Below are 19,979 nucleotides of genomic sequence, written 5' to 3'. Positions count from 1 at the left end.
TCAGTGGTACTAGTCTAAAGTCAGTGGTGCTAGTCTAAAGTCAGTGGTGCTAGTCTAAAGTCAGTGGTACTAGTCTAAAGTCAGTGGTGCTAGTCTAAAGTCTGTGGTACTAGTCTAAAGTCAGTGGTACTAGTCTAAAGTCAGTGGTGCTAGTCTAAAGTCAGTGGTGCTAGTCTAAAGTCTGTGGTACTAGTCTAAAGTCAGTGGTACTAGTCTAAAGTCAGTGGTACTAGTCTAAAGTCAGTGGTACTAGTCTAAAGTCAGTGGTGCTAGTCTAAAGTCTGTGGTACTAGTCTAAAGTCAGTGGTACTAGTCTAAAGTCAGTGGTACTAGTCTAAAGTCAGTGGTACTAGTCTAAAGTCAGTGGTGCTAGTCTAAAGTCTGTGGTACTAGTCTAAAGTCAGTGGTGCTAGTCTAAAGTCTGTGGTACTAGTCTAAAGTCAGTGGTACTAGTCTAAAGTCAGTGGTGCTAGTCTAAAGTCTGTGGTACTAGTCTAAAGTCAGTGGTGCTAGTCTAAAGTCAGTGGTGCTAGTCTAAAGTCAGTGGTGCTAGTCTAAAGTCAGTGGTGCTAGTCTAAAGTCAGTGGTGCTAGTCTAAAGTCAGTGGTACTAGTCTAAAGTCAGTGGTACTAGTCTAAAGTCAGTGGTACTAGTCAGTGGTGCTAGTCTAAAGTCTGTGGTACTAGTCTAAAGTCAGTGGTGCTAGTCTAAAGTCAGTGGCGCTAGTCTAAAGTCAGTGGTACTAGTCTAAAGTCAGTGGTGCTAGTCTAAAGTCTGTGGTACTAGTCTAAAGTCAGTGGTGCTAGTCTAAAGTCAGTGGTGCTAGTCAGATGCTATTTTAGGGGCGCATGCTTGGCCATAATACACTTTGCTTCTCTCATCTACACGGACGCAGCAGCTCTCATTTTTGCAAACCATACATGAATATAAGGAAAAATATTACTGACAATGCGCTTCAGGTGTTTGGATCGGTCAGGAGGCACTTTACAGAACAGTCCTTAAAAAGTCGCGGCATTCTTTGTGGCTGGTTGTGTTTTACACATTTCCATAAATCATGGATGTGTTGATGACATAAATGAGGAAATATTAGAGAACTTAAGGAGACGTGATGCTGAACTACGGCGGGATCTGGTCCGGGAGTAATGCGCGATGTGCTCCTGCACATCGCATTACGGACGGATCAGATGGAGATGGAGTGGGGGGAGGAGGAAGGGGCACAACAGGTGCAGGTGGTGTGTTTGGAGGCCCACGCTCCATGGCTGCAGCAATCCTCTCCAGACTTGAGGAGATGCGCCCGAGAGGAGCAGCAACATCACCACCCGGCCAAGACGGCATTTATTACTTTGCCGCATCCCGGACAGCTCCCGCTGGCGTGGGCCAGGCAAATCCGCCGTCATAACAGCAAACCGCCATGGAACAAGCGCGCCTGCTCTTAAAGGGAATGTGAGCTGACGCTCTGATTGGTTATTTTCACGTTACGCCCAAACCACACCTAGCTACTTCAGACCTGGCGAAAGAGTCATTTATCCCGCCGGTATAATAGCAACAGCGCCCGAGATCCGCCCACAAAGCTACGTTTGCTACTTGCGTTTCAGATCGTTAAAATAATGCACAAAGTGTTTTTAACTGATCAATGTGTCCAACCAGATAGTTCATGGAGTCAATCTCGGTTTTATTCTAAAATTAAGGCAATTAGCTCCAATCTTTAGCTAAAATTGAGCTGAAAATAAATAGCATTAGAAAAAGAAACATTAGAATGACTATTAAGGACCAAAACAATCTCACCTTTACCTCTGATTTAGCTGCACTTTCCTTGAGCTTGTCTACTGCAGGATAATGTAAGAACAAGCAGATACCAGGATCAAACATTACATTGTTTTGATCAGTTAACTATTGCAGTTTAATAACAGGTATGTGCAACAATTATGTGTACATTTTTCAGAGTTCACTGATCCACAAGATTTAACTCTTGACAAAAACTAAATACACCTTTTTTTTAAGTATATTTATTTTTTGTTTTTACCTTTCTCATTGTTTGCAGATGATACAGATGTGATTTCAGACTCTCCTCCTGTGTTGTCATCATTCTTCTCTGAGTTTTCACCTTCAGCAGGTTCATTCACTGGATCACACTAAGAAAACAGATCATTTCATTTAACCTTTAGTTCACCTGGTTAGAGCATCTGAGATTAAGAATGTCTTCATTAGTAAGTGAGACAAGAAAACAGCAACAAGATGAATGTACAACACTCAAATCAATATCACACAGTGATGCACCAATTCAGAAAAAGACTACAAAACATAGAAACGCAGTGAAATTATATGCACAGTTTAAATCTTTGTCTGTGAAGAAGTGTTTATTCAGGTGTGAGACTTCAAATCTGATCTGACTAACCTCAGAAAATAGAGTTAGTTTTAGTAAACAGATGCTGCTCTATAATGATGATCACTAATGAAGGTGAAACAATCTCATCTTTACCTTGATTTCAGCTGAATTCTCCTCCAATTCCTCTACTGCAGAGTTACATGAGAGAAACAGATTTCACAATATCAAAATAAAAATAAACCCATTGGATTAGCTAACCATCCAGTGTTCATTATATTTAAAGGGGTGATAGAATGCAAAACCGAGTTTACCTTGTCATAGTTGAATAACAACAGTTCGGTGGGTAAAATGGACATACAGAGAACCTCAAGGTCCCATTGACACCTCTTTCCAGCAAATCTCACAATTTGAAACTGCCGCTGAAAACGGGTGAATCCCAACGAAGCTAATAGTTGACATCAACTCGGGGGGTGAACCTTATTTGGCTCTGGTCTATACCTTTGTCACGCCCCAATATTTGCATACAGACCACTGGTCTGAGACCAGCTGGTGTTCTGAATGTAAGTCCCGCATATCTCACACACATTTATCTGCACACTGCTCTGTGTTCTTCCACGGGATTACAAAGAGGAAAGTTTGGAAGTTTTTCAAGGATATTGAAAATGAACCATGGTTGTAAATGCAGTGTTCCAGGCTGTACAGGGAACGCTGACACTTTTCACATTTCATCGCGAGCTGCCGGTCGCCAGTTGTGGTTTTCCAGCTAAGCGGTAGTTGGTGGTCTAGTTACCGGGTAACTGCAAGTGTGGCAGGCATGTTCCCTGATATTAATGAATTAAGTTATGTTTTCATTTATATTGCAATGTAATCATACACTTAACCAGTAGTGGAGTGGCAATCAGGAGAGTCGCAAGTTCTTAGCAACACCATGCTGTGGCCTGGTGTGCAGCCGCTGCCCACTGGTCAAACTGTGCAGCCTCTGCTCAACCCGTACGGCTTTCTCCCATTGCGTCCCGCTGTCTCTCGTAGCCTACATACACCGGCCCCCACACCCTGTCCCCCCTCCCCTTCTAACTGCCTGATCAGTGCTGCTGCACTTGAGGAGAGAGCAGAGAGGGGAGGGGCTGCTCCTCTCCTCAGTCACAGAACAGAAGAGAGTTGACTGTTTTGGCAGACAATACTGGCGTCTTTTCTACAGAAAGTCGACAGATTTATCGCTAGTCGCTTTTTTGAAAAAATGTCGCTGAGGGGATCTGAAAAGTCGCTAAATCTTTTGACAAAGTCGTTAATTTGGCAACACTGGAGCCTCTGCAGCTTTGCTCCGCTCATTATAAAGAGGGGAGGGGCTGTGTGTGTGTGTGTGTGTGTGTGTGTGTGTGTGTGTGTGTGTGTGTGTGTGTGTGTGTGTGTGTGTGTGTGTGCTTTGCTTGTTGTAACCCAACCAATCAGCGCGCAGCTCATCTAAACATTCATGAGCATACCATATAAGGGGGAAGACCTCTCGTTTCATTCTAGGGCTATTTCACAGGGTTGCATTGGGGCACATAGAACAGCACCCGGGCCATTTCAGCCCAACCAATGTTACAAACCCTATTAGGAGACCTTAAGGAACAGTGTGAAATACCATATATAATCATTCTATCACCCCTTTGATACATTTCAGTGTTGGATTAAAAACAAATTCTGTAGAAGGGACACGATATCACCACAATATAACATTTAGGCCAGAAAGAAACATTGAAGTTTTATAGTTCTTCTCAGTTACTTTTGACCAAACATTAAATAACAATCGTGATTCTTAAAACAATGTGTGCACACAAAGCAATAGGTGTTATTCACACAACAGTTAATGCATTTCTTGTTGCTCTCGAACAAAAGTCAAATGTTTAAGTACAATTGTTTTTCTAATGATCTGTATAACTCTCAAGATGTGTTTAACAGTTCCTTATTTTGTAAATCCTTATATGTAAAATGTTCATCTTCAAATCTTGGTAAATGTGACGTGAGCAACGTGTCTGAAAGTTGGAAGTCTTCTGGTAGCTGTGCCAAGAGAAATCTCAATCATTCCCAATCTTACAGAGACGGAGAGTTTAGGTGTATGTAAGGAGATAACATAAGCACAGGCTAATTATTGATCACTAACATGCTAGTTAACATTAGTAATTAAACCTAAACAGCTAATGTAAGTCTAAACTGCCTGCGAGCTTCTCCTGTACTATACGGTAATTCCTCTACTGTGCGACAGTAAGTCTTGTGGTTATGACACAATCGTTTTTTTTTACAAAAATGTCTGCTACGGAGCTATAACGTGAGGTACAAGGTAATGGAGCCTTTTATACATTGTCGTGTTTCTTTAGAAATAAACAACGGACAAATAGAGTCTTTAAACGCTTCAGATGTAAAGTTATTCGCTGTCAAAGTGGCGCCAAAATGTATGCTAGTCAGTGAAATGCTGATGGGAGGTGATCTCTTTGTAGCGTCAAAATGGCGCCATAGGAGGTTTGAGTTCTGAAGCGAAGCTTACCCCCTTGGGGGGAGCGCTATGTCTATATGCCACCATGGGCTTAGCGGAAAACGGTGGTAGTCCTACTGCACCCCATGGCCCAGAAAGACTTTTCACATAGACATTACATGGCGAAAGAAACGTCTATATTTCAGCGGATCATTTGTTTCGGGGTATATCAACTTACCAGCTTGAACAATGAAAGGGTCCTTGTTTAAAACGTTACGTTTTTAACATTTTTAACATTCACTAGAAGCGAATAAAGAATTATTAAATTTGAAATGATGAACGCGCATAATGGACGCAAGCAGACCCATGGGACTGCGCATGCCCGCTCACATGACTGTTCTCCCGAGCTCATGTAGCTAGCTGTTATAATGGATATAGCTAATGGTTGTAATTCACCATGTGTTCTATTAATACGTCCATGGTATTATCTTATGAAGTTATGATACATCCAAGGGATGTATGTATGTTGTAAAGCCTGTTACGTGGATGTAACGTCATAAGCATTTCCCAAACTGGGGGGGCTATCGGCTAGCTAGCTAGTTGCTAACATTCGAATTATCTTTTGTTGCTCGCTGTTCCACTTTCCCGTACAGAACTGGGAAAAAGGACTTTTGTTCACTCAGCCCCCCACACATGGAACATGTTGCAAAAAGACTGGAAATTTACTGAATTACTTTCATTGAACACTTTTAAGTCCAGATTGAGAGCACTTGAGTCGATCCTTTGTAACTGTTTTTCATAATGTATATGTGGACCCTTGAAAAAGAGGTTTTTAATCTCAATGGGATTTTCCTGGTTAAATAAAAAAATAAATGAATCAGGGTTAGCTAGCATGGCTGTATTAAAATCATGCCTACATAACGTTACTAGCTACAGACATAGTGATTTCATTGCCTTGGTTCTCTCTTATGATACATCCGAGGGCTGTATGCTGTAAAGCTTGTAACGTGGATGAGAGATGAAGCCATGGATGAGCTCTGTTCACGAAACTGCAGGCTAACTGCTAGCTAGTAGCACGACATAATGATTACATCTCCTTGGTGGTCTAGCTAAATACATCTATTGTTTATTTAGCTAAGCATGTAAACGATTTGGAACAACGAAAATGTTTAAAGTTAGTGAATATTTTAGACAATGAAAACGGCAAGTTCATGAGTTCGCCAGTTGTAAGAGACATGAGAGAGAAGCTCATGAACGAGCATGTTGCTACCGGTTGCTAAGACAACACAAACTAATTGTTGCTAGTGCGCGTGACCACCGTGACGTCATGGGCCAAGAATGCGTAAAAGCTGAGCTCCATGATGCGCTTTTGAGCACTCTCACTGGAACGTACGGGGCTTCCCGCCGAACACTGTATCCAGTTCTCTTAATACATCCATCGGGCTCTTGCAGTTGGTGAAAAGCAACTGCGCTGCCTATCGTTGCCCACGTGTGCATGACGTCAGAGCAAGTCGGGATCAAGTCATAGACAGTATATAAGTCGGGCACAAATCTAACCGGCGTGCATTGGGCGGCGATCGCCGGTGATCGATTCTGCGCAGATCTGGCTCATCTCGAACGAGCCTAGTAATACGGCAAGAATTCACCTGAACACACCTCCCTGTAAAGGTAGTTAAACACCAACCAGACGGCAGACCGTTGGCAGAAAAGGCAGTCGGACTGATCAGTCGGGTCCTTCATGTCACACCCACGCCTGCTGTGACTTCCACAAGGTGACAGTCTGCTGTGTGTGATGTGTTTTGGTTTATTTCTTCACTTTGTTATGCCTGCCGTGTGTTTTGTGTGTTTTAGTTTTTAGTCTGTCTGTGTTTCTGTTTCCACCTGCATGTTCCACAGTGTGTGGACAAGCCCCCCAGCTGACTCTCCCCACACCTGGCACCAATCCCAATCAGCGCACCTGCAACTCATCCTGCTCATCATCTGCCTTTAAATACCTGTCTGACTTTCCTCTCCCTGCTGGATTGTTGCTTAACACTGAGTATGCTTATTCACCAGTCTTCAAGATTTATATCAAGTCTAATTTCTCGTTGACCTGTCTGCTCCGTTTCTTGACGTTACTAACTGGAAGATCTCTGTTCTAAGAAATAACCCACCTTCAGAATCCTCTGCTGCCAATAGCCACGTCGCGCACTTGAACATCAAGTCTGCAGCCGCACTGAGGAACGCAGCCAAGCACCACATCAGCCAGCCCAGCCATCTTCGGATCCAGCCCCCCTTCTGCCAGCCCGCACTCACAGCTTCAATAAAATAAGATATTTTATCACCTACTCCAGTCTGCACCTGAGTTCTGTTCCCCGAACCTGACACTTCATCAGCCTCTCCTGTTGAAGGGTCAAAGCCAGCAAATATCAGGTTAGGTTAATTAGTTAGTTCTCTATATTACTGTTAGAATCAATGTAACTGTACAATTATATTTTTTCATTAAAATATTACCTTTCTCTTTGTTTGCAGATGATACAGATGTGATTCCAGACTCTCCTCCTGTGTTGTCATCATTCTTCTCTGAGTGTTCACCTTCAGCAGGTTCATTCACTGGATCACACTAAGAAAACAGATCATTTCATTTAACCTTTAGTTCACCTGGTTAGAGCATCTGAGATTAAGAATATCTTCATTAGTAAGTGAGCCAAGAAAACAGCAAAAAGATAAATGTACAACACTCAAATCAATATCACACAGTGATGCACCAATTCAGAAAAAGACTACAAAACATAGAAACGCAGTGAAATTATATGCACAGTTTAAATCTTTGTCTGTGAAGAAGTGTTTATTCAGGTGTGAGACTTCAAATCTGATCTGACTAACCTCAGAAAATAGAATTAGTTTTAGAAAACAGATGCTGCTCTATAATAATGATCACTAATGAAGGTGAAACAATCTCATCTTTACCTTGATTTCAGCTGAATTCTCCTCCAACTCCTCTACTGCAGAGTTACATGAAAAAAAACATATTGCACAATATCAAAATAAAAAAACAAGATTGGATTAGCTAACATCCTGTGTTCATTATATATATTTTTTACATTTCAGTGTTGGATTAAAAAATAATTATGGAGGGAATTTTTCCAGGGTTAAAAGGGACACAATATCACCACAATATAACATTTAGGCCAGAATGAAACATTGAAGTTTTATAGTTCTTCTCCGTTTTTTGCACAAACATAAAATAAAAATCGTGATTTCTTAAACGGAGTGTCTATTTGCACCCCCGGTACGAATAGCCTCAGCCACACAGCTGAGCTATTCACACCCTGTGACGTAACAACAAAAAAAACGTTGCTCGCCTGCACCGAAATCATGGCGGACGTTCATGGCGACTGCAGAAACTGGCATATTAGGAAAGTTTTGTCTCTAAAGTTTATAACAATTGAATTTCTAGCGGAAAATGGATACTACAGTTGCGCTTTCTGTCTTCAGTGAAAGCGTACAACCGTTGGTTTGTTAACAACCGAGGCTTGAAGAAAGCAAGTGGTAAACAGTTGTTCAACATCCTGTAAGAACTGCTAGGTGACTGGTTAGAACGCTTACCTTTGATATGGGAGTTAGGAGTTTGATTCTCCTGTGAGATGATCTTGATTTTGTAATTTTGGATTGGATAATTTGCATGCAATTGCGCAAGTCAGGGCCCGCAAATGCAAATTGTTTTTTTTGCAAGGTGGTAGGGGAAGACTCATGAATATGCCTGCTCTGGTTGGGTTGATTAGGTTTAGTCAAGAGGAGTGGGATTGGTTATGGTTAGGGTAAGAATGTCAGGGCGATAATATTCCAAAAGGTGTAATACATGAGTAGTATGGAACTGTGTGTAAATATATGCCAAGGTACTGTAAATGCACAGGGGTGCAAATAGCATACATTGATATTTGTACCAGATAGGGTATTAATAGAACACATTGCTGTGTGCACCGGCGCGGTACAAATAGCATTCATTTCTAATTGCACCAGGGTACAAATAGCATACACTGCTAATTGTACCAGGGGTGCAAATAGCCTCACCCTAAAATTAATAGAACATTTTACATTTTCATAGAACATAGAACATTTTTTTGAACAGATAATGGATCACTATAAAATAGAACAATATAAATTACTCCTGGTGTGGGAAATTCACACACATCTAAAGTGCAATGTTAGAACCATTTCCTTCTTTTCACATCCAATATCCAATATATATATATATATATATATATATATATATATATATATATATATATATATATAAGTATATATATTAGTATATAAAATTACAAATTTTATATATATATACACATATATATATATATATATATATATATATATATATATATATATATATATATATATATATATGTGTATATATATATATATAAAATTAGTTGGATAGTTGTTAGTTGGATATATATATATATATATATATATATATATATATATATATATATATATAACAAATAAAAATAAAATGAATATAGCCTTGCATTATAAAGATATTTCTCAAAACACACACACACAGGCCTGTTTGAACATCAACAGTAACGTTACCTGAAAACATAAACGTCACCACTCATTTTACACACAGTTTAGCAACAAAACTAAATGCTGAGGGAAGACTACTACGTTTTTAATGTTGGTTTGGAGCGGTATGCACCCCCACTAACCTGGAAAGCGTTTTAAACAGTAATGTTAATACAGCGTGTCGGAGGAATACAGCGCCTCTCTTTTCTTTCTTTTTTTGTTGCAGCGAGGGAGGCAGAGGGACCGCAGCGTTTGCTAAAGTTAGCTTCTTGTCTCATCTGGGGTCTGATAAACAGTAAATTAATCAAAGTCAGGGTGCCCAACACTATTTTCCGATGAACTGTAGCTGTCATATTTCACGGGACCCGCGTGAGTGCGGTTTAAATGTTCCAGTTATTCAGCCTCAGAGGGGTGAGAGAGAGTGGCTGACCGTTCACCTGAGATCAGTAGAGCAGACTACTCTACAGAGCCTTAATTACGACTTTATGACATTTCATAAACAGCTGATGGAGCGGAGGTGCGCCGGTCACGTGAAAATTGGCCGATTCCGGTCACCGGCCGGTCAATTGGTGCATCTCTAATATTTAGTTTAAAAAAGCAACACAGCGGCTGCTGTAAAATAGCGAGAATTGGTGTGGGAGAAAATTGCTGCTTGAGTAAATGCGTAAACTCTAATATAGTGTATTCATTTCATATTTAATCACAGTTAACCTATAAAATTACTGGTGAAAACTGGAATGGTAGTAGGCTATACCTATAATTTCATTTAGGTGCAATCCTGCAGGCGAAAAAGCAAACTACTACTAATCCCATTCTGAGGTTGCAGCACCATCATTAACAGAATTATGATTAACAATCATTTATTTCTTTTTAATGTCTCTTACTGGTTTGTGTCCAGGGAACTCTACAAAAACGTTTAAAGTGCCCATATTATGCTCATTTTCAGGTTCATAATTGTATTTTAAGGTTGTACCAGAATAGGTTTACGTGGTTTAATTATCAAAAAACACCATATTTTTGTTGTACTGCACAGCTCTCTCTCACTGCTGCAGATCCTCTTTTCACCTTGTGTTCAGGTCTCTGTTTTAGCTACAGAGTTAGACATCTTTTCTTCTTCTTCTTCTGTACTAGCTTTGATTGCACTCGCACATGCTCAGTAGCTCAGATGTAGATCATGTCAGCTAGCTCCATATACAATAAAAGAAAGGCTGTTTCTCCAACTTGGTCAGTTCCAAGGCAGGATTAGCCGGGAGACTTCTAAACCAGGGCGCACATGTAAGTAGTTCTTTTGTAGATTATGGTGAACTTGTGTGTGTTGTAGCAGTGCTTTGCCATTGAGAACGAGGTAGCATGCTAGCGTTAGCAATAGCGTTAGCATGCTAACGCTACGAGCTAACGGTTGCGGTTAGCCAGCTCATTTTGGATTGTGACGTCACAAGCCGGACCGATTTTGAACAGCTCACCCAGAGACTGAAGGCAGGACACATTCAGAAACCGTATCTCATCATCATCTCTATCAGTTTGTATGTGTGTGGAAGCACCAGAGACACAAAAGAACACCCCAAATCCTAGAAAAAGTGTTTTTTTTCATAATATCGGCACTTTTTAGGCCCGTTCCAGAAAGCAGGTTTAGTGAAAACTCTGAGTTGAGGGAAACTCTGGCTTTTCTGTTTCAGAAAGAGAGGTAACTTCACCTCAGAGTCAGTTACTACGGTAACTGAGCCTGTGAACCTAACCTGGTTGGGAGCAGGTTTTCTTCAAGAAACTCATTTCCTCATTCATTCATTCAGTCTGTATCAGGCACATTTTAATGCAGTTTGGTATCTGCATGAATAATAAAACGTATTGGTTTATATTAGGCAGATTATAAAATGTTTTTTTCTCAAACATGTCATGTCCTTTAATCGACGATCCCGTTGATGAAAAAGCTGTATTAATTCACAGAGAGTTTACGTCTTTATTGAGTCCCAACTATAGATGTATTTTCATTTCCACATAACCGATTTGAGAGTTTTTTTTTATCACAGTCCATCAGATATGTAGATACCGTATCCGTCCTCATATCGCTAACGTCAACCATCATGGACAGGCTTTAACATCCCAGCAGATTCTTACTGTAGCCTAATAGTAAAGCCACTGTATGCAGAGCCGTCAGAACAGTGTGACTCACTCTGAAACGTTTTTAAAACGTGTTCCCTGGACACAAACCAGTGAGAGCCATTAAAAAGAAATAAATGATAATACATTCTAGTTCTGTTAATGATCATGGTGCTGCAGCCTCAGAATGGGATTAGTAGGCCTATAGTTTAATTTTTCGCCATGCAGGATTGCACCTAAATGAAATTATAGGTGTAATACAATTCCAGTTTTCACCAGTAGCCTAATATTATAAGTTAACTGTGATTAAATATGAAATGAATACACTATTAATGCTTTTTATACCAATTTTCTCCCACACGAATTCTCTCTCTTTTGCAGCAGCAGCCGCTGTCTTGCTTTTTTAACGAAATGCATGTTCAAACTCGATTCCATTCATACTGTCTTTTTATAGTGGTTGTGCATGCGCGTAACCCTGAGTGAAAATACTCCGAGTTGACTGAACCAACTCAAATCAGCTGTTCTGGAACCGAAAACTCAGAGTTTCCCATCTCAGGGTAAATCTACTCAGACATCAGGGTTAGACTCAGAGTTTGTTAAACCTCCTTCCTGGAACGGACTCCAGGCCAATACAAAACGGGGACCTGAAGGACAAGGGATAAGGTTATGTAGGCTACATAACTAATAGACTCGCACTGCTTGCTCTTGGGGGAATTACTAGAATTGTTGGGGCTTTGTAAATTATAGAGTGTGGTCTAGACCTACTCTATCTGTAAAGTGTCTCCAGATAATTTGTGTTATGATTTGATAATATAAATAAAATCGAATTGAATGGAATTGAATTGAATGTCACAGCCCCGCCTGCTGTGACTTCCGCACAGTGACAGTCTGGTATGCGTGTGAATGTGTTTTGGTTTATTTGTTTGTAAGTTTTTATTTGATTAGGACAATGCACATTAATCAACATTTCTGCAAATGTGCCAGTGTTAGCCAGTTGGCTAATATTCAACTGTAGTCCTAATTACCTAGCATGCATGTCTTTCTTCATTTTGTTATGCCTGCCGTGTGTTTTGTGTTTTGTGTGTATGTCTCCGTTTCTGTTTCCGCCTGCATGTTCCACAGTGTTTGTGGAACATGCAACTGGAAGATCTCTGTTCTCAGAAATAACCCACCTTCAGAATCCTCTGCTGCCAATAGCCACGCCACGCACTGGAACATCAAGTCTGCAGCCGCACAGAGGAACGCAGCCAAGCACCACATCAGCCCGCCCAGCCATCTTCGGATCCAGCCCCCCTTCTGCCACCCAGCACTCACAGCTTCAATAAAATAAGATATTTTATCACCTACTCCAGTCTGCACCTGAGTTCTGTTCCCCGAACCTGACACTTCATCAGCCTCTCCTGTTGAAGGGTCAAAGCCAGAAAATATCAGATTAGCTTAATTAGTTAGTTCTCTATTTTATTGACTTGGAATTGAAATATGTTACTGTTAAAATCAATGTAACTGTACAATGATATTTTTCATTAAACTATTACCTTTCTCTTTGTTTGCAGATGATACAGATGTGTTTTCAGACTCTCCTCCTGTGTTGTCATCATTCTTCTCTGAGTGTTCACCTTCACCAGGTTCATTCACTGGATCACACTAAGAGAACAGATCATTTCATTTAACCTTTAGTTCACCTGGTTAGAGCATCTGAGATTAAGAATGTCTTCATTAGTAAGTGAGACAAGAAAACAGCAACAAGATAAATGTACAACACTCAAATCAATATCACACAGTGAGGCACCAATTCAGTAAAAGACTATAAAAATAATGTTTCAATGTTTGTCTGTGAAGAAGTGTTTATTCACTTCAAATCTGATCTGACTAACCTCAGAAAATAGAGTTAGTTTTAGAAAACAGATGCTGCTCTATAATGATGATCACTAATGAAGGTGAAACAATCTCATCTTTACCTTGATTTCAGCTGAATTCTCCTCCATCTCCTCTACTGCGGAGTTAAAACACAGATAGAACAGGATTATGATTAGTTTTTAAATATCACTGGATCAGCTAACCATCACTATATTTGCAACTTCTTTTTTTTCTTTTTGTCTGCAGGTGATTTTATCAGGGTTGAAATGGCTAGAAAAATTACTGAAGTCTTACAGTTTTTCTCAGTTGCTTTGGCAAATCTTGATTCTCAAATGTAGTTTGGGGGTGCAACTTCTCAGCCGTTAAAACACATTTCCTCCACAGGGTTCAAGTTTATGTTTTGCTGTACCTTTGATGTATGTTTTTGTTGTTTTGATGCATTATGATTATGGATGCATGTATTCCAGCTTATGTAATGTTCTTATGAAATAATAGAGCACAGGAAGAATATCTTTAGTTTAAGACAGACAGAAGCTAATGGGGATCTTAATAAACAAACGCGGTGATACTGAGCTTTATGTCGGTACCACAGTCACTGGACATGGACCAGGCAGTTATTAGAGACTATAACATCCAGAGAGAAATATCTGACTCTTTAGCTGCTAAATACTCCACTATGTTGACCAGCTAGTCTCTAACTGTATCTGTCTGCTGTTTGGTGCTGAGGAGGTACTGTACAGGGCTCTTATTACTTGTTATCAGAAAACAGTTGCCTAAACAGTTAAACTAGACTAAAACCAGAAACACTGAGGAATCCATTGTTTCTTCTTTGTGGTCCAGCTGCCCTTTATTTTCTTTGTGCTCTTCTTTTTCATCACACATCACTCCACTGTAGCAGTGGTGATCATTTTCAGAAACCATGATGTCTATTTTTTGTTTTGTAGACCAAGCATGTTAATGAAAGAGGGTTGAAAACTGTTCTACATTAGATTGTCCGTTATGGTCAAGTAAGATGTTTTTTGATCCAATCTCAATGGAATTTGTATCACCAATTAACACAAGTGTGAGTTTAGGTTTTTTAGGTATCACTAAAACAAAACAAACAGAATAAGATTACTATGTTACACTGCAGTAATCACTGAAACAGCATTGCAAAAGTTATAGTTTGCAGAAATGGAATGACGAAATAAAAGGTTAAACTTATTCTCATATTCACATGATTAGTTAAATGATTATTAAAATGATTCAATTCCTCACAGTATTTAAAACTCAACTGGAATATAACTTATACAATCAATGTGATTATTAATCAACTGTACAATCATATATATATATATATATATATATATTGAACTAAATCCTATGCCTTTGGGTCGCAGGCCAGCTGGGATTAGGCTGAATGTTAGTGCCATGTCTCTAGGACCTGGAGGCTGGAACCTGTTGGGCCACTAATGCACTTCTCTACCCTCTGTTCTATACCAACCGCCCAAGTTGCCCACCTAGTTTTTCTACCAGCCCACCCTAATATAGCAGGCTAGAACCGGCCCTGTTTACTCTTATCTCTGTCTCGTAGTAGAACATTACAGTGAACATGTGTTTTACAGAACTGTGAATAAATCCAAAGTTATACAGCACACTGGACAGATTTATTATATTTATTTTTAGCCATGAAAATGTGTTTGAAACAGGTTCAGCCATTCGCCCTCAGTGGCTTATTTACATATATTAAGTCACTACAGATATGACTACATTATTTTTTACCATGTGTGCAAATATAAATACTGTGTGAGGATGCGTGCGTGTGTGTTTATGTGTGTAGTTTGCTGTGTGTGGTGTATTTGGAAAGCTGCAGTGGAATTTTAAAAGCTGCAGTAATGATTTTGTAAACCCCGGCTTGTTGGCTGATATTTGAAATGTGATCGGTAGGCTAATCAGAGTTTTATGGTGCTGTTGTGTATCGAAACCTTTAGTGCATAAAAACACCAATCTCTCTTCCTTTCGTTCGCTTGCTTAGTAAACCGCTGCGGACGTGGGTGTGTATTTGCACACGTGTGTTAAAGGGAAACTTTCAATTTCAGAGCACCCTCACTGTAATGTCAAGCAACCCCATAACACCTGCAAAAGAAAATTGTTGTTTTACATTAACCGCAGCCAGGCTCAAACACTGCCAAGCACATACTGAACACTAAACACAGGTTACTTCAGAGCTACACCTGCTACAAGAGTTCTTGTTGATTTAAAAGGTGAAAATGACGCTTACAGGAAATTCTATCTTGATGCTTCCTCTATTTATTGACATTATCTCTCTCTTCCTTATCCTGCTTCCAACTCCAACAGTTGACTGATGCAGATCGATGCAAGCCTCCTCCAATCCATCCACGCCTCAAAGCCAGCACCCATGAGGTACTCTTAACCCCTTTATCAACACCACCATATGGACTCCAACTGAGATATTCCTGTACAGCTCAGGATACCCCCCTAAATCAGTTATGTCACTATGGGATCTAATTGCCAAAGACTTCTTTCATATTTATTTCCTATTGTGCAATGTCAAACAATGTTTGATATTAAGTCTTTCCTGATTGAAGGTATGTTGCTTTAAAAGATCTACACACAAATTCAATACAATCAATATATACTGTAGGCTACATACTTGTTGTTTAAACTCACCTTTTATTATGTCTCATTAGCTCTGCCTGGTCTGTGTAGATGTGGCTGCCTAGTCAGAAATCTGTCCTGTCGCCACCCTATCCCTAGATATATATAGAGAGAGACCAGAGGCTTGTTTAATTCTCGGTCTGCCCCTCATAAACCCCTCTCACCTGCTGATCAAATCTGATATGGTAGGTATGAGGAACAGATAACCACTGCACGCACATTCCTTGCACATCAGTAACAACAAATGTCAAAATGATTTACTAAACCATGTGACTTCAAGGAAAAACATGTATAGGTTTAAGTGGGCTGAGGGTGTTTCTGGATTAATCCAACAACAATCCAGTACAAACCACTGTCAACACTGAACACTTGCAACCAAACATAATAGACTCTATTAAAGCATGTTTATTTACAAAGACAGCTCTATCTAGCGATATTATGCATGCATGTTGTTTTAAATTAGTAACAAAAAAGTAAAAGAAAAAGTAAGAGAGCTCTTTTCCTCCAATAACTTTCAAATAAATTACTTTACATGTAACCTGCTTATGAGGTTTTTCTCGATTTGCTCATATTCGGGATACGGTGTTTACATGAGCACAGGGAAATCCACTTATTCATTTTCCCATAAAGTTAGGCTACATGATAAATACTACACTGTTAGAAAAAAGTCCGTAGAAAAACAAATAATGTCCTGGCAGAAAATTACCAGTACATCTGTATATTTACAGATTTTATTTCCTGGTTCGGTTGAAACATGCCCCATGATCACAGCCCAATGGCGCAGTATCAGACTCATATTCTGACTAGAATCTATTCTAATAATTCATCTCGTTTCGATTCTAGTTGTGCTGCACCCTCAATAGCAGGTTGCCACACCACACATCCATAGCGATCTGAATGTATGAGTGGACCAAACTGTAAACTCAAGTCGGCGTAGTGAAGCAGATGTTTAGGTCAAAGATTTACATGTGGGAAAAAACCTGCCTTATTTCCATATACTCTTCGATCAGTACCTTCATGTAAGCAATCCGAGATTCTGAAAGGCTAGGTTTTGTGACATGACAGTATCTGTAGAAGTACTCGGCAAAGCTGAAATTTTCTGTAAACCCTCCAATCCTGTGGGAGCCCAGGTTAACTCCCATTATGCATGAGACTTTGCCTCTATATGTCTTATTCAAAGTTTTCGGAGTTGAGAAGCTCCATAAAGTGACGGGACAGCCGGCAGGCGCCTGCCAGGGATAGAAGAGGGACAGAGATGAGGGAGTGAGAGTAGAACCTGCGGTAAGCACACCTCCCCTTAAAACGCTTTGGCCCTTGAAACTGAGTGGTGGACAAACTGTTGATGATAACACTAGAACAATGAAAAAGTAGGCATGCTTTACTGTATGATTGCATTAATAGCGTAGATAAACATTGTACATCATGCAAACTTTCTTAACGAGAATTAAGAAAGTTTGAGTTATATATATATATATATATATATATATATATATATATATATACTAGTTAAACAGTTTTATTCCCAACTTGTATATATTTTAAATTATTTGTTCTTATATGCTATCCTATTATTATTTCATATTGTATCCTATTATTTCATTTATATTCTGTATGTGTGCTGTCTGTCTGATATTGTGCTGCTGCAACACTGGTATTTCCCATTATTTCCCATTTGTTTGGGATCAATAAAAATATATTTATCTATCTGTCTATCTGTCTGTCTGTCTCTCTGTGATCTTATGTATACTCAGTATGGTTTTAAAAACATCACTTAAGAAATATTACCTTCAAAGAGATTTCAATATTTAATATCAATTTAAAGAGATTCTGTTATAGCGCTTTTGGTTATATCTTTTTTTTTTTTTAAATAGATCTATTCGGAGTACTGTAATTTTTATTCATTTATTGAATTGTTTGTTATTACAATTGCGTTAACTGTAAAATATGATTTACATTTTCAAATGTGTAATGTGAAGTAATGTCTTTGTGTGTATGGTGTGTAAGGTGATGTTGTAAATTGTATTGTCACATGATAGATTGTAGGACCCCAGGAAGAATAGCTTTTAGCTTATGCTGAAGCTAATGGGGATCCAAATAAAACAAACAAACAAACTAACTAACTATCATTGTACCCATGTGAGATTTCAACAGGCTGAACGTAGATAAAGTGTGTCTTGTAATATTGGAGCCATTGATGGTGCGTATTGTTGTCCTCCAGGAAACATGGTGTAAAAAAAAGTTCTTCCAGTGGCTACAAAGAAATTATTGACCCATCCACCAAATTAAAAGGAGTCACTTAGGGGAGAGAATCAGGAGGAATGATAATTTGGTATGACTCTGAATATACAGATTCAATAGAATTAATCAAGAGGTGAATTTTATACCAGCTGACAAAGACATATTCCTGCCTCACATACATTACAGACTGAAGGTTGTCATGACATTGTATAAGGACGTTGTTGTCGTGTTTTTTAAGTCAACTGTTTGTAATGTTTCCTCATTCCCCAAAACACAAACCAGCACATGATTAAGTGTCTGTAAGAGGAAGCAGGCACAGAGCCAGAAGTATAAGGAAACAGAATTTCAGACCCATCAGCAGATGAATGTAAAACAGTATATTTGGGCAGACATGTTCCGGGACATAAGACATAAGACATAAGAAGAGCTCAATGTTAAACCCAAAGTTACACCCTTCTGTCAGACAAAGCAGGTAGAGAACTGAATGTGACTTTGGAGCTTCTCTCGCCCCCCATTGGACCGAGATCAAATGATTAGAAAAGTCACCTAACCGCTGAGTGACAGCAGCCGGAGTCTGAGAAAGGTGGGAGAATAATTGTGGAATTTGTTTCAACACAATTAAACTTGATATGATTGACATGAGGAACACATCAGGTGATGCTGTTGCTCGAAAACACCCAAAGCGCTTTGAGTGTCTATGATAAAGGGCTATATATGTAATTAATTAATTAATGAATTAACACTGAACCAACTGGTTCATGGGATGTAACCTTTACTTTAGTTTTCTCTGAAACTCTTTACGCTTAATACTGGACCAATGTCAAAGACTGTTGTTCAAATTTTGCCGTTTCCATCAACATTTTCTAATGTGACAGGCCCTACTTCAAAATGCGTATCAAAATGCGTTGATGGAAACATGACTTGTGTCAGATAAAAGCAAGTGCCTTGCAGTGGAAGGTGGTGGAATATGTGGACAATTTATTAAAGGGAAAAATCCCACGAATTTGAAAGTACATTTGAGAAGTGTGTACAAGGAGGCTAACCTAGCTTACAAAGTAAAGGAGAACGCAAAGCCCCCTTTGCCTGAAACAGAAGCTAATCCCGGTACAGGGCATGGATGTATGTCGATTTAAATAAAAACAAATGAAAAATGCACTTTTAAAGAATCTGGATCTGAAGAAAACATAGCATTAGATTGAATGACTGAACAGGAGACACTTGGTAGCTGCCGAAAAGTCAACAGCATCATCTCGCAGGCCGAGGTGAGCTAAGTAGCTAAAATCTGGGTGATACTACAAAAAGGGGGTCCTGGTGAAGAAGATCGTTTCTCTCACCAAACCTGCAGAGGGTAAATTACCTGTTTTTCCAGTCGACTCTGACTGGAGCTTTTCTGTTTAGTTAAATCACGGCCCGGGTTTTAACTCGCTTTCTGTTCATTACGGAGGATCTTCCGAACAAACTAAGTAAACAACACATCCAAAGTAAGAGGCTTTATAGTGTTCTGGGCAGATTAGGACAGGGTGTATTATTAATGAGTAATTTGCTATTGTTGCTATTTGTGTTGCCATTAATGTGATCTGATTAATATGGTGCTATTGCTGCAGGCTTTGATTATTAATCTATTTGGCTATGAATGTATCTCTGATCCAGATATTGTTGAAGTGTGTTGAACTGTAACTTTTATTCCCCACCGTGGGAGTTTAATTAGCCTACTGGACAAGTGGAGCCATAATCCTACCCTCTATCAGTCAACTACAGCAGCAATATAGCCAAAAACACTGCATTTAATTCCTGTTGAACGGA

General features: G+C 39.5%; 1 protein-coding gene across 1 annotated transcript; it reads right to left on the bottom strand.

The window, feature by feature from the left end:
- Positions 1–6,933: 6,933 nt before the first annotated feature.
- On the bottom strand, positions 6,934–16,000 carry LOC114569284 (uncharacterized). The gene is made up of 7 exons (XM_028599106.1): positions 15,951–16,000; positions 13,382–13,416; positions 12,959–13,067; positions 12,596–12,823; positions 7,728–7,762; positions 7,272–7,380; positions 6,934–7,055 (listed from the first exon to the last, which is right to left on the bottom strand). The coding sequence occupies exons 2-7, from the start codon at positions 13,406–13,408 to the stop codon at positions 6,934–6,936; spliced, it is 630 nt and encodes a 209-aa protein (XP_028454907.1). The 5' UTR covers positions 13,409–13,416; positions 15,951–16,000.
- Between the last annotated feature and the right edge of the window lie 3,979 nt (positions 16,001–19,979).

The sequence above is a fragment of the Perca flavescens genome, chromosome 15 (genome assembly GCF_004354835.1).
Source record: "Perca flavescens isolate YP-PL-M2 chromosome 15, PFLA_1.0, whole genome shotgun sequence".
Lineage (NCBI taxonomy): Eukaryota > Metazoa > Chordata > Actinopteri > Perciformes > Percidae > Perca > Perca flavescens.
Note: the sequence above shows the minus strand (reverse complement) of the source record. Positions and strands in the feature narration are given on the sequence as shown.